The following is an 18,351-nucleotide window of genomic DNA, read 5'->3' on the forward strand; positions in this document are numbered from 1 at the left end:
ATGTTTGGCATGGTTTTTATTTTAGTGCTTATAATGACACCAGTGTGCCTGCATGTAACCACATACTTCAATATCATAAATACCAAGCAGATACAGCAAAAGCAGATCTGGTAGGACTCAAGGGAAAAAATGCAAGATGCAACTTGCCTTTCTGTTGCCAGTACTAACACTTGCATTTCTTGGTATTCCAGAATTCAAGTAACAAACGTGTACTTACAACTCTGCAAATGCAAATGCATTACAGGAGACCACATAGAGAGGAACCACTTCTGCTCCTTGAGAATTCGCACCACCAGGATGCAAGAACAACCTCATACGAGCAACGTACACAGAACATTCACCAAAGATACTACAGACAGGTTTCTCAGATTAGCAGCTGTGGTACTGAAAAGAAATGCTCAGAAAGAACATAGAGGCTTCATGTAGGTTCTTTATTTAATAATAAAAAAAATCAGAAAACCTCGAGCAGAATGTAGGTAGAAATATCTTTTCTAAAAATCATTCTCCAAAGTACGTATGCTGCAAGAGCCAGAGCCAACCCTCTCTCACCAGGTAAATTCTGCTTGCAAGATTTAAATCACAACAGCCAGCTCTGCATCACGAAACGAGCTTCTCTGAAGCCCGAATTGAGAGCACGTGATATAAGCTTAGTATAGTCATTTTTTACAATAACTTCTTTTCAGAAATGATTAACCTGGAGGCAGTTCATCCCCCAGCATTATACATCTGGGCATTTCCATAATCTGACAAAAACTAAGAACAGGGAAAAAGGAGCAAGATAAAAATAACCTGAAATATGCATTTGCAAAAATGTTAAGTTATGGGACAAATAAGTAGTAGGTGCATGAGAAAGCAAGGTGCCTTTTTTTCCGCCTTTTCCCCCCCCACCTCCCCTCCAAATTCAGCTCTCGGGAGAATGGCAGCTTAATCCTCCCTAAAGAAAGCTCCGTAGAAACAGGAGTTAAAACTGGCAGGAAATCACAGTTCCCACTCCAGCCCACCTCCTTTGAAATATATGTTCTTCCTTATATTTATTTATGGCCACTGCCCTCAATCATCCAGTCTCTAAAATGCTTCTCCATAAAGTTTCTGGCTCTCCAGTCACCAACATTTACGGTGGGGATGATTTTCTGTGGCTTCAACCATTGAACAAAACGCTTCATTTCCAGGTAACTGCTGTGTTCGCTGTAAGGAATCCCTGAAATGAAACAAATCACAGGGATTTGTCAGCCTGCTTAGCTTCTTGCCAAAATGCTTCTGCAAACCTTCCAGCTAAGAAATACTTCTGATAGTATTTTTTTAAAAATTCATATTGGAGATCTAAAGTTTATAACCAAGGTAAAATGAAAATCCAGATTTTCCTTCTGGAAAAACTACATTTCATTATGTTACCAAGTCATTCAGCAGTGTAAACTGAGCAACAGCAAGCATTTCGTTAAATTAACATTAAAATTTTAAAAGATTCAACTCAATCCACCAATAAGAACTGAGAGGAAGAGGAAGACTCACAGTCTCTCAAATGAGTGAAGTATGGACTGAAATCTTGGCTCTGAAACTGCACTGCCACCAGCATCAGTCAGGCCAAGATTTCACCCTTAAGCCTCCACAAATATAAGAGAAAAGCTTTTATTTGCAAGAGGAGGACAGGAGCAAAATGTATGTGGAAATCTGTATTTACAGTGTTCTTGATTACTCAGTTCACAGATCTCTCCTAGAGAGAACCATCTGTTCAGTTTCTCAATGAGTTATCAGAAAAAGCATCGGTTACAACAAAGTAGGAGCTTCCAGAATAGAAACATGAAAAGTATCCACACAAAATTAAATGCAGTTAATCTTTACCACTCTTATACCGTATATGGTGATCTTTCCTCTCTTCTGAGGTTTGATATCCACCAGAGAACGGCATGAATTGGAGTAGGTCCACCCAGTAGGTTTGAAAGCCAGAACTTGATCAAAATTCTGAGAAAACTTGTTCAGGTGATCTTGTAATGCCTGTGAAATAAATATAAGATGGTGAAAATCGGCCTCAGTGCAAAATCAACGGATTAATTTAAAATGCCACAGACATCCTGACATCTGCCTATGGCCAGAAGCACTCAGAATTAATTAAGCAAGCTACCCAAAAAATTGCAGCAAGTCAGTGCCTGAGTTGTGTACTGCTCTGAGCACTAAACCATGTTTTACTACATCTCCATTCATGATAGGAAGGAAACCACCTCTCATCCCTTCACTCAAAAAAACCCTCAACTTGACAAAGTTTCCACGCTGGCTAATGTTGTTTAAGGTAGGATAGAGAAAAGGATGAGACGGAAGTATAAGGAATGTACAATCCTATTCCTGGATGAAGTGAAGTCAGTATTGTTTGAAACCAAAAACAGAAAATCAATTTCACGTGTACTGTATGAAATCCTAAAGGCACATTCTACATTTGAAAGCCCTACAAGATTATAGAACTCAAAACCATAAAATTTATATTAGCAGCAGGAAGAAGAATGCAAAATAAAGACTGATTAAAAAGAGGTGGGTAGAGGAGGATAGACGGGCTGCGACAGAACATTAACCAACCTGTCAGATACCTGAAAATTACTAAGCAAGGAAGTGGAAATCTGCCTGTGACACTGCACCTTCAGTACCATGTCCAGCAGCAACATACAGAATCCATCAAACTGGACACATAATGACCAGCAAAAAACACTACCACACCACACGTTTCATTCAGCAACAGGAGTTATGGCTGGCTGCCATGACTCTTAATACACTGCAGACGTTCAGTCCCCACTAAATTAAAGATATAACTGTAGCAGTCAATTCTTCACACTTCATTTTAGGAAGATTAACATAGCTTAAGTTAATAATTCACATATTTTCTTCCCTTGCTTTAATGAAATCTAAATACAGAACTTCAAATGCCATGGTTATTGTATCAACCAATGCTAATCTGCTTTCAAATTTTGTTGTAAATCAACTGTGCAACATTCACATTAAGGATGCCATCTCAATCTCATAAAAAAATGGTTCTGTTTCAATCACAGGCACTTTTGAAAATCTCACCTCAGTGCTAGTACACGACACTGAGCTAAGCAACATAAAAGAGGTGCACAGACCTGAAGACCCCAGTTCTCTGGAAATCTTCCACTGCATATTCAAGTGGCAGAAGCCTTGATTTTTGAGTTACAAAAAATTGTTTGTGGCAATAGAACCATGCATGCATTTTAGAAAAGATGGCCTCTTTCCACAAAACGAAGTACTACAATGTCTATTTATAATAGGTCCATTTTAAATACACATTCCAATTTCTTCTTTTACTGCTTTAGCCACCACTGCTCTAAACCTTCAGCCTTTTAAAATGGAAAATATTTCATTGCTAAATCAACTTCCTTCAATCATCGTAACAGCCTGTTACCTACGCTGTTGCTAAAGTCAGCAGTACAGGCAAACAGTCTCTGTAAGGTATGAGAAGATTCAAACATGATTAAATGGTTAATATACAATCAGTCCTAACACCACTGAAACTCATTTAGCTTACTCACAAACAGCTATTCATTGTACACACAGCAATCCCTGTATTCTATTGAGTAAAACCAAGTAATTTAATATATAAAACTCATCCAATCCAACAGTAATACACCCCCACATAAAGCTTATTCCTCTGCCACTGTATTTTCACTGCCTCAGATCCCCTGCGGCTTGTTCTTTCTAGTTTTACCCTTCAGACTTCACACGTCTCGGCCAAACACTCACTTACTTCAAGCAGTGGTTCTTTTCAAGGGGGGACTCATAAGCCTGGATAAAATACATCAAGTCTGGTGATACCTGGCCAGGCATCCAATATGATGAATGGGACTGCTTTCATGCTAGCTACAGATCCAGACTACTTATATGAATTTATAAAGCAGAATAGATAAGTTTTCTTCTCAAATTTTAACTTGTTTCTTCAACAGATTCTTGGGACAATGACAACTCCTGACGCAGCAATAGAAAATTGCCCAGAATTCAATATTCAGATACGTGTTTGAAGATAAAAAGTGACGGAAACATTCAAGCCAGGAGTACAGCTTCCCTCAGCATGGCTGGCTGTGTATAGAAAGATGCACAGCACAACACAAGACTGCTCCAGCAGAAAAGGGAAACACACCGTACATTATTGTAACCAAGTCTTTGGCCAAGAGGAAAAACGAGGGTATAGCACATATTATGAGGAGGCTGTAGGTGTACAAAAATTACCTTTCAACCTGTCAAATAACCATTCACTGATCCACCTGTTTGTCACGGTGGATTTATCCCAGACATGGTCACTATTAATTTCTGTTTGCTTCAGTTCCAGGCAGAAGGTACCAACATGAGTCTTTAAACTCTAGTAACTACGGGAAAAACAGAGTTTCTATACTTTTCTAACTATTTGTGTCTTTTAGGCGAATGACACACTCTGCTGAAGCAATACAGTGTTTCTACATCATACATGAACAGCTAAGCTAGTTGTTAACAAATAATAAAACAGCTGACTCCAAAATGAAAAAAACATGCTTGATATTACTCCTGAAAATCAACATGGAGAAAAGCAGATCTCAGACAGCTCCAAAACTGGAATTAAACAGCTGGGCAATGCCACCAAAAGGAAAAAAAGTATTCACAATGTAGTGACTGCAAAAATACTTCTATAATTCCTGAACATGCATTCAAAAAAATATCAAATTAAAAAAAAATTAAAACTCAGCAATCTAGAGACTCAACGATCAGGAAAAAAATAGGCCCTGATGACAGCAGATAGCCTGTGAACAAAGAAGTATATGCATGAGCAGCTCAAAAGCATCAACTCATTTCCTTTCTACTCTGGTAGCTGTGGGCATCCAGATTTAGTCTGGGGGGCAGTCAGCTATGGAAACACAGAAGCTTTCCTTGGGCAGATACAGTTTTACCAAGAGTTACTGCAAACCCAGCTTTAGTTGTGGTAAGCACATGTAGTTCATGCAGCGTTTTTGGTGTTCTTTATCTAGAAACAGACCACAGAAGTTTTTCAATAATAAAATGCAGAAGAATAAAGCATACAGCCTTTAGAACTATGAGGCCTGGAGCACAAAAAGGTTTGTTTTGGGTTTTTTTCTGTAAGTAAAAAAGAGGGGAAAAAAGGTATAAAACTGGGGCTTCTAAAAGATACTATAATATAATATGAGGTTTGGCTATTTGCATTCTACTAAAAAGGCAACTTGATTACAAGATCACAGATGTACTCAATTTACTAAATAAGGACTGAATCTGAGCTTTGCACTGAGAATACTCCCACAAGGATTTCACGCATTTGTAGGTTCACAGCTGAAACCACACAAGCAGGAAATTAGCCCAAATTAAGAAGCATGATTGTGTTTCCAAGTAGAGCTAGGAATCAAATAGAACGGAAGAGGTAGGAGAGACCCAGAAGATAATGAAGGCACTGGCATTTAGTGATGACGATCACTAAAAAATTCTGGCTTTCCCAGTAATGAGCCAGTAATTCAGGAGAAAACTGGTACAATCCAGCACGACAGAGTAATGCAACTCAAGACCATGGCATTGACATTTGCATGGTCTGTAAAAACAGGATGGTATCGTTCCTCATTCTTTAACTAGACAGATTACAAGTGATCAGATAATTTATTCTTAAAAATACTGTCTTTTCTGAGCTCATGTCTACTGATGCTGCTGGAGCAGAAATAAGACAAATGGTCATATGAACTCATCTTCAGGCAATTAACATTCTCCACATTTTACTGCTACCTCATTCTACCAGACATTCATCTAGCTAGTGGCCTCATTGGATATTTAGCACCCAAAGTCTACTCAGCATGCATAGCTTAGGTGGACACAAGGTTAGTAATGACAGAGAGCGTGAGACCACGCTCCAACAACTTCACACACGAAGTCAAAGCCTCAGTACACAGGGCCACGGCTGCTACACCACACTCCTGTCCACTACATCACTGTGCCTTTAATCTTTCCTGGCCCTTTCCAGGGTCCAGGCATAGCTTCTGGCACACTGGAGATTTGTCTGGAACCTCCTGTTCTCAGATGTGAGACCCTGCACATGTTACAATCGCCCCTCTCTGAGAAGTATGGGTGCCTGGACATCCTTGTGGTATAATCACACCCTCTGCCTGGAAGTCCAGCTACGCAAGTACACCATACATGCTGAGACACATGACAGCAGAATCACATAACCAAAAAATCTGCAGAGGAAACTATAATATATTACTGTTTTAGACAACACAACATATTCAAAATAAATCCATACACATTTCCATTACTCATTTTCTGCCCCACCGTGGAAAAGATGATAGCACGTTAAAACATTAAGATACTACATTCCACCTCCTGCAGCTTCCATCCAAACTGCACAGCCTTTTTTTCTCCTTTTTAGGTCAACTCTGACCTTGACCGGTCCTGCAGCTAAATACCATCTTGTTCAGCAGCATTTGCTGAGATGGCACAGCAGGCCTGAAGCAAAGCAGGAAAATGAGTCCAAGTCTGTAAGGCATAAGCAACCACTGTTTTTCTTTCAGGTTACTTTTAATCTAGAGCCTGCTGCTTTGCCTTAATGCCACTGTGTCTATTTAGAAAAACCTTCTTTGCCCCTAGGAATCAGTCACCTTTCCTAACTAAGAAATTCCCACAAAAACTCTTAACAAAAACCCACTGTCTCAAAGCTCAACTGAAGCGTACATTTGAAGTCAACTTCAGACAAAACAATGTCTTAAAATAAACTTTTGCTACAAATACTAGAGCAGATTGTGTGTGGAAAAACTAAACGATGTGTATATATGGGCTGTACTTCAATTCACCCAATGTGTGTATTTGTTTATGTGTGAGTTTTCATTGATTTCCAAGTATTCTTATCCCCATGTAAATCATCAGCACAGAAAGAAAGTATTATTTTCAAAGATGAAAATACAATTATAAATACATGGTAATTGAACTAAGAACATGGAAAACGCTACTCCTTTTTTATCAGACATGCGACTGGAAGCAGACCATGTTCCAAGGACTACCTCAAAACAGGGAAATTCACATGCAGAAAGTCTTTTTAGTCTCTTCCCACATCATACCAGGTAAAAGACAGGTTCAAAACAGGGACTCCATGTCACAATATATTAATTGCTAATAGGACAGATCCTGCAGTCATTACATAAACCTACTTCAAAAAGGACCGCACAGAGCAAGCCTTTGAACAAACCTCATCTTATCTTGTACAAGCACTGCATTGAAGTGAAATTACCCTTTCAGTGCATCACATTTGGAGACAGATATTAAAGTTTAATTGCATTTCATTTTCAATGTATTGCTACATGTCAAAACTTTACTAAATAAATATGATCTGACAAGAGGTTAAAAAGCACCAAACACTACACCAGGTGGGAGGAGCCAACAGTAAGATTAGCCAGCAGGTTAATCAGAGTGTATTTTCTGAGCTTACCTTAAAATTAATTTGCATCATGGGGAGAACGTGAAGCAAAGTACCATTCCAGTCCACACTGATGAGGGAATTAACTGCTGCTGACTCCAAGCACTGCAGTATTTTGTACTTATCACGGGACATACTTGCTTTTGAGCCCAGAACTTCAGCAATTGCTTTAAGATGAATTGGGAAGAAATCAGATAAAGAAAATGTTAAGAGTTTATCCTTTGCTTATTTTGGAGATATTCCTAATTATTGCACTGGATCCCTTTGAAAAAAATCCATATTCAACAGAATACAGTGTTTTATGTTCCAAAACTAAGAAGAGAAACCTGTAATGGCTGCTAAAAAGCTCTGTTTCCTACATTTTAGCTTGAGACTTGTGTACAACAAATGGAAAGAGGAAAATAAATGTACATTGTTAAGCTGTAAGTTATATTTCTTTGGTAGAACCAAGTTGCCAACGTGAACTGGTATTTACTTCAAAGAAGCCAGAAACACATGCAGTTTTTGGATTGTGCAACAAACAGCCCAAACTAAAGACAGACTAAATTTCAGTGCAAGCAAGTCTTGAGCTGATGACTTTATACTCAAAAGCACAAATGGTACACTGTCTGCTCTGAGCATATTTGGGCAATCATGTTGGTTACTAATGCTGTAACTAAGTGAAGCAAAGAACACAAGATTTTCATTAAGCCAGAAAAGATGTGTCTTGGTTTGGGTAATGCTTTCTTAAAAGTGATTTTGTTAAAACTGATTACTGATTATATAGTTAGGAAAATACATAATATAAGCCTGGAAGGAAAAACTGTTAACAAAATAGAAGTTTAAGAACAATTGTATTCCTTTGCTGTTTCTTGACAACATGTTATTAACACCATAAAAAAGACCTCATTTATGGTTTGGGTTTTTTTTTTAATTGCTATTAGCAATTTTCTCACCACAATCAAATAAATAGGTTCATTCATTTAGTATCCAATTTGCCTTCTATATATTTGGGGGGGATTTGTAAACATGGTAGAAAAATATTTATTTCAGACAGTTAAAAAAATAGCAGAAGGATGATTAAATATATTTAATTTCTTTATACAATATCTGACCACCAGTCAAAAGACTAAGTGAACCCTTATATCTTCATGAAAAAGGTCTTTCAACAATGACTTAGCTATTTAGCTATTTGATCCAGTACACTTCTTTTACATACCTAAAAAAACCTTTTCTTTTCCGATGGAGTAGGTACCACAGACAACTAGAGTGCGCGGGTTTAAAGTCACTGTCTCAAAGGCAGTATTGACAGCAAACTGGATAACCTCTTGTTGAGAGGGAAAAGTGTATTCAGGACTACAGTATCTGCAGCATGGAAACAAGATATACCACTTTGTTACACAGGATAGAAGACATCTGGATTTACCAAGAAGGTCCTCAAAACTGCATGCATACAGTAACAAAGTAATGAAAAACATCTTATCCTTCTATATAATTTCAATCTACTTGTAATGTATTTATTAGAAACCACTGAGGTGCCCAGATGAAATTGTTGCAGTAAAACTTACATTAAGTATGTCAAGTCTTTTCTCTACCACTACTGACTTGTCTGACACTCAATGCTCTTTCAAGCTAGATATTTGTACCATGTACTAATTACATCCTTCTGTCTATTTTTTGTCATGCACACAAACCATAACATAAGGCATTATTAATTCACAGAAACATATGGAACAGAAATAGAAGACTGCAACTGGGCATTAGTCATCATACACAGAAAAACAGTTTATATACATGAGTCAGAGAAAGGTCTAGTGAAAACCTGGACAACTCATTTAACCATTTGGCATTTCTCACTCTTTGAATTCAAGCACACTCCTTTTCATAACAGAGCTGAATCCACACAAACTCAATGTTCCATGAACCACTTTAGACCTGACCACTCAATGTATGAATCTTGACACCCAGAAATTAATAACACCTATAAATAACAAGGCCATCTCAACAAATACTTTAGCATCTTTTCCACTACCCACTTTTATTCTCTCATGTAACAGCATAAGAGATGAACAAGTTAAACATACACAGACTTTCAATAAATATCTGATTGTATTTAACACTAAATAGAGCTAATAGTATTAAAACAGTAATGTCATTTATACTTACATTTATTTGGTTTGTATAAAGTCTTACTAGACTGAAAAGAGTTGAAAAAAAATTAAACACAACTTACGTGGTATCAAGGTAAAGGGTATGGACATGTTGACCCATCAGAGCAGGGTAGCGCTCCATAGAAGGATCTGCCCTGAAGTCTCCTGTGTGCAGGATAACAGTTCCACCAGGTAGACAGAAAAGGATCATTGTAGCACCTGGACAACTGAAACAAATAAGCAAAATACCCCATACAAATTACATTATTCCTTCATACTGAAACTGCCTTACAAGATATACCACCCTTCAGTAGCAGGATGGTGTGCAGAACAGCATTTTGAATCACAGTTACTATGCAGACAAATTTAGCTAGATATTTCTGATTTCGAAGGAACTCTGAAGCTAACCTTGTGGCCATAGACAAGCTAGACTTGAGTTCTCAGCAGAGATGAAGAGAAGAAAAAAACCACACCAACAGTAATCTAGCATTAACTGCCTTTTTGGGATGCTCTGTCTTCTTCTATGTATGACAAAAACGCTGCCTCAGTTGCAGTCTCTGAGGTACTATTACTTGATTTGAAGGGGAAACAGCACACCAAAAAGAGAAGCAGCATTCTCATGCAGAAGAAACAGAATTGTGCTATTGCAGATGCATCTTCATTCCTGCAGGACTTACTGAAGCATTTCCTTTTAAATTCTACTTGCAGATTTTAAACATTATCTTCCATGCAGAACTCCCTGGTTACAAATACAATTCTCTTATTGGCCACAGCAAATCCATTGCCCCTTGTGCAGTTAGTCACCAAAGCTGCCTGAAGGGCAAGTGCTCAGACTGAAAAAACAGAGTGGGACTATTCTGGACATGAATCATCTGTAAAAGGGTAAATGAGATCGCAAAACAAAGGAAAAACTGGCAAGAATCAGAGCTTAATGACAGAACTGGTGAACTCTCCAAAAAGATAAACTTTGTACCAAAGGGTTATATGCCTTTTAAATTGAAGCAGAGGATCAGAGAGACAAACAGGAAAAAACGAGAAGTGGCCAAATTACATAAGCAACAAGGCTTCCTTCATTCCCAGAAAGGGTTCTCAAAGGACTTCATGGAATCTTATCTCTCCAACTATAAACAAATCCTAAGATAAGTAATATTCAAACCAGCTGTGACAAATTCAAACCAGTGCTGCATTTCAATATACACTTCAGGAAAGGACTTTTCTTCTAGCCCATAGCTGAAAAAGGTACCAAGAGGCAGAACGGCAAGAGCACAGGGCTGGAAGTCAGGTGCTACTGAACTTTAAATCCAGTATTACACACAATGTCAGTGTAATGTTTGACAAAAATCTCACTCTTTGTCACTGAATCCAGTAGAAACTTTGATGCACATTTCAACAGGCTTTTCTTTAAAGTTCAGTTTTCAAAAGCCTGGCTAGGTTTTGTCTCTCCAAAGCACCACATTTTTCTTTAGCTGAAGATTTCACAATCTTTAGCTGAAACTACAGAAAACTAACATAGCTGAGAATGAAATGTAGGATATTCCCAACTAGAGAACAGCAAGCTTAAAAGTTATGGAGTTATGTGTGGTTAACACTACATACTCATTACAAGAGAACAACTAACTACTTTCAATAAATTTAGGCTACTACATGCCTAACTCACTTCTGAAGTGAAAACGCATGTTACTAAGAATCTGAAGTATTTTTACTCTTATTATCACGAAAACAAACTGTGGCTGTACAGCTATTCATCTTTAATATTCTATAAATACAAATATTCCACAGCAAATGCAATGATACTTACTGATTGGCATCAAGCAGCAACACTTTGATCCCATTCACTATACATTCTGTTTCCATCGGCAACACATGGATGTACTGCTCTTGGACTCGAAGTTTGCTCTTCACCAGATTGCCAGTTATCTGTAACAGGGAAAGGATTTAATATGGAATAGGAACAACATCTTAAAAAGGCTTTGAAAACCAGACTGTGTGACTTAGAAACGATGAGAAACGATGAGATCCTGGGTATAATTAAGCCTTTCAGTAGCGTTTCACCTCTCAAAGAGCAAACTGAAAAAAAGTTGTCTTAGAAAAGCAAACTTTTAAAAGTTTGTCAACAGGTTATGGATAGGAATCAGAGAGGAGCCAAACAAGGGGGAATAATACCTGTTACGGACTGCTAAGTCAAGAGCAGGTGGGCAAAGCCCTCTTTAAACAACTGAAGAAACGTCTAGTTCACAGGCCCTGGATCTTATCACAGAGGTCTGCAGCCACCCCAACACCTACTGGAAGGGCAGTGAGGGACACAAGCATTCCAGGAGACTTCCAGAGTAAATCAGAAGTAGTTCTTTGATGCAAGTTCTGGATGGGCTGATCAGACAAGGTGCCCTATCATGTTATGAGTAAAGAGTTGGTTGGACTTACGATAGCCAATGGCAGCCTTGGGCATTCAGTAGCCTGAAGTACAAAATACACAAGACCAGGCTAAAACAACTCCATTTAGTAAATGTGGAGAAGAGATGGCTGAAGTGGAATCTAATTTCAGACTTCCATCTCTTGATAGAATTATAGAAAAGATGGACCCAGATTCTTCTCCATGATGCATACAAAAAGAACAAGCTACAGTCTCAAGTTGCAAAAACAGACATTTCCATTTTGTATTAGGAAAAGAAAAATTCAGAGTAGGTAAGCACTGCGACACGTTGTGAGGGGACGTAGTGGAATCTGTCCTATATTCAGAATTTGACTGACAAAGGCTCTCTGCAGTCTGATCTAACTTTGAAGTTAGACCCACACTGCACAAGATATCAAACTCTGTGACCTCTAGAGATCCTTTTAAACATGAATTTTTCATGGTTTCTAGACAGGGAAGTTTCACTAATGTTCTTCACCAGTCAAATCAGGGTAAGAATTTCTTACAACAGAAACCCAGATTTCCCTATACATATCCATTGTGCCTGACCAACTCAACAATAGGACTTCTGATCTATTTACTTTTATCAGTGTAAAAGTGATTATAGTTGGATATGAATTTGATAATACCTAGTAATCTTGGGAAAACTTACCTTATTACAATAGACTGGAAACGTGAATTTTTTTGTTAGCCCACAATAATGATCAGAGTGAAAATGAGTAAGGAAATAAGCCGTACAGCCTTCTATTTCTCCATATTGGAAGGCATCAACTGCAAAACCAGTTCCTACAGCAAGAAAGGGAAGAGAAGCCAGTTGGTAAACAAGCATAGTTCAGAACTAGTTTCTAATATAATTTTTTTTAAATGCAAGCATACTGACAAATGTTTCTTTCGCATTGGGTTATACTTTCTTAAAACCGTCAAATAGCACATAGAACTAATTCATCTGCTGGCATTCAAATATTTTTCATTTTACATTATGCGAATTTCCCAGATCTAGAAGGACTAGAAATAGTTCTATTTACTAGTGGCTAGAACTTCAGGCATTTGCAACTCCAAAAAAACACAGCAGTCTGCTAATTAAAAATAACCAACCAAAAAAACCTCAAGTGTTTGAGAGGTACCAGACTTAAAACTTCAAGGAGACTGAATTATACTAGGCCACGGGGATAAAAATATATCATTAGCAACATAAAAAATACAGTCAAATATACTTCAAATGTAATAACAAGATTCAGAACAAAGACAATACACAAAATAACAAAGCAACTTTAAAACTGCATTGTAGGCATAGGAGTCTGCTCTACCAATTTACTGTACATGGAAAACTCTCTAAGCCCATGGAACCCATGATAGTGGTGTAGCCCAACAAAGACTTACAGGTCAGTCTTCAAGCAGCAGCTTGGCACTTAGGATCACAAATATACTTCTATTTGGCTTCCTCAAATATCTAAGACTAAGACAGTCCTTTAGTGGGAAATGGAACTGTGAGGATCTGAAGCTTTCTTAGCTGCTGATCCATCATCCTGCAATTCACGTAAATACTTCAGGAGATTCTGAGAAATTCTTGGCTGTTTCCTTAACTAAACTCTTCTGCTTGGTTTTCATTTCTTTGTTTTCACACTTGTAGTAAATCATATTTCTAATACTATTAAATTTCAAATGCAAAATTTAACTCAGTTCTTCTAGCCTAGCGTAAGGAAATAATTGCTACTGACAGCCCTATTTTCAGGCACAACTAAAGCAACACATACAACTAAATTCAGGAATTAGGGATGAACATTAACAAGGGATACATTAAAAAATAATTCAAGAAAGTAAATCCATCTTTCAATACTGCTTATGTTTTTAGCTCTGTCAAAAACATTCAGAAGCCAGTCCTTGAAATAATTTTCCCGACATAACTATTTCACTATTTTCAGCCATTGCTGACTCTCGTTCTTCAGTCACCTCATTTTGGAAATCTACAGCTACACAAGATTTTATCAACTTTGATGGAGGAAATAAAATTCATTATGAGCTGTAGTAAAAAATACTGAAGCCTAAAAATCAGAAAAAAAAAATACAACACTCAAGCAAAAATTAGTTAGCCTCTACAAAATGCAACCGTTAACTCTCACCTGGTATTTTCTTGTAGAAAGGACACTGTTTTTTTCTTTTTCCTTCACTTGTAGGTGAAGACAATCCTTTAATTTTTTTTCTCCACCTTTGTCGGCCACCAGAACGTACATCTGCAAAGGCTTCATTTTTACTTGAACTTTCTCCTTGAACTTGAACTGCTTCTACATCTTCCACAGACCCCTCAGCTTTCCTTTTTTGTTGTCTGGGCCTCTTCCCTTTGGGACTTACTGAACTTGATTTCTGCTTTCCCTCACTCAAACATGTCTCTCCTTTGCTCTCCTCTTTTACTTTGGGTTTTAACCCAAAGAAAACACCAATGTCCATTTGTTTGAGTTCTTTGGCAGAACTAGATTTAGAATTCATACTTGCTAAAGAAAGAGAAGTTTTAGAGGTGGGTCTGGGAAAGCATGCAGCAGCTGTATTAAGATTTCCTTCTTTCTCCACTACTGACTGCAAACTCTCCTGGCAAGCTGATTTTTCAATTGCATTGGCAGTCATTTTATCTTTATTAGTTAAAATGTTACCCGAGTCCCTCAAAACACTACTTTTCTGTGTCAGAAGAGATCCAGCACCTTCTCTGACTAGCAGTGGTGATGATGTCTCAGTAAAACTCACATACACAGAATTCAAAACACAAGCATCAGTACCTGCTGACTCCGTGTTACCTGCTTTAGCAGCAGAGGAAATCAATTCCAGCTGTTCAACCTCCTTGCAATTACACGGAAAGGAGGATCCACTGGTTAGTGCCTCTTGCTGACACTGATTATGTACACATGTTGAATTACAGAACTTGCTGTTCATGTAACTCTGAGAAACAGTTTTTACACTGTGATCTAGATGGTGCAATGCATTTATTTCCTCACACTGGGTTTTTTTAATTATGAAATTTCCTACTTTGGTATGTTCACCCTGAAGCTTCTGCTGTAATGGATGTCCACCAAATGTTTTAAACATTGCAGAATTAAACTCTTTATCTTCTAAGTTCTGGACTTTGAATAATTTATTTTGTGATATTTTTACTTTTTTCTCCTCTTGCTCAGTTTCCTCTTCACTTTCCTCAAAAATACTCAGTGGAGAGTAAGAAATTTCACAGTCACTGAAGTCCACTTTTGACTGTAGTAGACTTGGCTGATTCGTATCTTTCTGACTACACAGATCTTCTGTTTGACCTTCTTGAGAGGATGCAAAGTCAAAGAATTCAAATTTAAAACTATTATCTGTGGTCTGTGTAAGTTGCAATGTCTGTTGAGGCTTCTGAACATCTCCAAAACAGGAACTACTTTCAGTGATTGTATTTAGAGACTTCATGTGCTGCGAACTCTGTATCACCAATGTACCGCCATCATTCAGGACATTTTTTACATTATTAGATGGTTTCGCATTCTGTGACATTTCATTTACGTGACTTGGAGAACAGCTGGGCTTTGCAGTAGTAGAACATGTCATCTTCCCCTCCAAAGTGTTTGCTGAAGAGTTTACAATATAATCTCCTGCCCTGCTCGCTGCAAGCAGAAAATGGCTATAACGCTTGTAGTGGGATGGAATGGTGGAAGTGCACAGTAAACCATCAGGACACTCTATATGGAAAGAGTTAAACAGATAAGCAATGTTAATGTCTTTGCAAATATAGCTGACATAATTATTAAAATAAAAATGCCATGTGATACACAATTCAAAAGCTTTTTCATATAAATGTAGCTAGCTATTGGAGGACAGAAGGCACAAATAAAAACTAATTTTCAAGCCACCAAGACCACCTGCTCTGAGCTGACTAGAAATGAGAATGATACCAACCTAAAATCAAACAGTGGTTTGGTCAGCACTAAGCCTGAATTAATACAGCCCTCTAACAACAAGAGTACTTAACCCCATATCAGTGCTGTGCTAATGTAACTGTATGGCTTCTAGTTTAGAACTGTCTCACATGCAAGCAATGAGCTCAGAGCAGTAGCACCAGAAAAGGCCAACAGACACGTTTCAAAAAAACCAACTCTCAGTTCTGAATCAACCTGCAATTCCATTTCAAATTGTCTGCTGGGCTACACATTACATTTTTTTTAAAAAAAAGCAATGTATTTATTTATGTGAAAAAATTATACAGAATTCAGATGCCAGCAAACAGTCCATGGATGTTCCCTAACCTTTTTTTCTTGTGAGTCTGCTAGCCTAACTTTGATGATTTTACAGTGAATGTGTAAATCAATCAGAACGATTTTACATCTGTAAATTATGGAAGTAAGAGATGGAAATGAGGTGTTAACACATCTGTCTTAAATTAAAACCACTGACAAAATCAGAACTAAATGGCTCACTGTTCTGAAGAAGAAACGTCAATGAAAGTTATGAAGACATAAAAAAAGAAAGTGACTGTGTTACCTAAAACAGCCTTTACTCAAGTTTCCCGACTGTATGCTTTCTGTTTTTCAAAAGATATGAGGTGTATTAAGAACACAAATTGGATACCTGGATCTGTTCAGACATGGTATTTCCAGACATGAAACTTGCAATTGGAATGAGTCAGTTTTGTTCTTGTACAGAACTCAAATCAAAACTGTGCTGTCTCATGATACAGCAGTGTTGATGTATAATTCTGTAAAACATTTCTAAAGCTAACTGGATCAGGAGCTAACACTTCAAGTAAATTAGCCTAACAGACTGATTTCATTTTCCAACTGCCTACTGTGACTTGCCCAGACAAGTCACACAACAACATGGATACACGACATTAAAATTCATACCTAAGGAGAAAGAAATTTGGTGTCAAAAGCAGCAGCACCTTTATTGATGAAGGATGTTTTGCTGCCACTGACTTAGTAATTGAAACAGGTTCCATTATTTTAAAACGGTAAATACACACCTTCAGTTTATTGATCAACAACCATGAATCTTTAACATCACAGAGATTAGATATTAGATTCTAGTATGAGATTTTCATGATAGGTGTTCATGTTCTTCATAAGGAACCAAAAATCACATACAAAAATAAGACTGCTAAGTGATCAGTAACAGCACTCTAAAAATCATATCAGCTACCATCTCAGTTTTTGAATTAAATGTGAAAACCAAGGTTTACAGCAACATTATGTGAGAAGCCTTTAACTTTTCTCTGAAGGCTTTTTTCTTACTCTATTCATACCTTTTTCAATGGATCCTGGAGTATCCAAACATTCTGAAACGTGCCATCGAGGTGTCTGGACCAATAGCAAAGAGAAAGGCATCTGGCAGCTTGGACAGTATCCATCATGGATGGGCTTTGCATTTTGTGAGCTCTGTTCTGTCAGGCTACTCACGCTTTCCTGGGAGTGCACACTGCTGTCATCTTTACCTTGATCCACATCCTGATTTAGCCTTGATCTCTGCTCGGTTTTCTGAGGTGTATCAGTTTTTTCTACGGATTTTTTATTGCTATTTCTCTTTCTTTTTGGCCTAGACTTGCCATCACTTACTTTCTGCACAGGTGTCGAGATGCTCTCTGAGTTACTCTGATGCTTTTGCTTCCTAATGGATTTGTACTCCCAAATGTCCTCTTCCAATAAAGCATCTTCAGACATGACAACACGTGAAATATTCTCCTTTCTTTTAAGCAACAGTTCACAAATCTTCTGCTAATATGTTTTCTCTTCCCTCCTCCCTTCACTATTTGAAGAAAAGCACCTGAACCCCATTTTAAAAAAGCAACACTGGGCCACAAACCAAACAGCAATCCGTGATGGGACAGTAGCATGGTGGATCCTATCCTAAAAATAATTAATGAGCACCCCTTTGAATATTTGTTATTACTCCAGTTAAACAAAACCCAAGCCTGTAAGATGCGGGGTGGGCCATCTCCTTCAGGTACCCCTCTCGTAAGCACCCAACTCGGCCTCAGAAGGGAAGCCCAGCAAGCCCCGTCCCCTGACTGCCACCTCACTGCCCCGAAGATTTTCAAAGAAAACGACGAGAATTCAGCTACGGGACCGTTGCCGAGAGTCGAAGACGGACGGCGAAGGCCGACACCGACGCGGCGCTGCCGGGAGGGGCCGCGCTCCCCGCCGCTACCCCTCTCGTAAGCACCCAACTCGGCCTCAGAAGGGAAGCCCAGCAAGCCCCGTCCCCTGACTGCCACCTCACTGCCCCGAAGATTTTCAAAGAAAACGACGAGAATTCAGCTACGGGACCGTTGCCGAGAGTCGAAGACGGACGGCGAAGGCCGACACCGACGCGGCGCTGCCGGGAGGGGCCGCGCTCCCCGCCGCCAGCCGCCCCGTGCGTAGGGCCCG

At 38.5% G+C, this 18,351-nt stretch overlaps 1 protein-coding gene across 1 annotated transcript; it reads right to left on the bottom strand.

Moving 5' to 3' along the window:
• Positions 1–1,031: 1,031 nt before the first annotated feature.
• DCLRE1A (DNA cross-link repair 1A) lies at positions 1,032–17,643 on the bottom strand. The gene is made up of 9 exons (XM_010183939.1): positions 17,229–17,643; positions 14,092–15,669; positions 12,624–12,757; positions 11,360–11,478; positions 9,645–9,788; positions 8,631–8,776; positions 7,445–7,599; positions 1,851–1,992; positions 1,032–1,198 (listed from the first exon to the last, which is right to left on the bottom strand). Exons 1-9 carry the CDS (start codon positions 17,641–17,643, stop codon positions 1,032–1,034), a joined length of 3,000 nt encoding a protein of 999 aa, XP_010182241.1.
• Positions 17,644–18,351: the final 708 nt, after the last annotated feature.

This window comes from Mesitornis unicolor, unplaced genomic scaffold, assembly GCF_000695765.1.
Source record: "Mesitornis unicolor isolate BGI_N332 unplaced genomic scaffold, ASM69576v1 scaffold41884, whole genome shotgun sequence".
NCBI classification, from domain to species: domain Eukaryota; kingdom Metazoa; phylum Chordata; class Aves; order Mesitornithiformes; family Mesitornithidae; genus Mesitornis; species Mesitornis unicolor.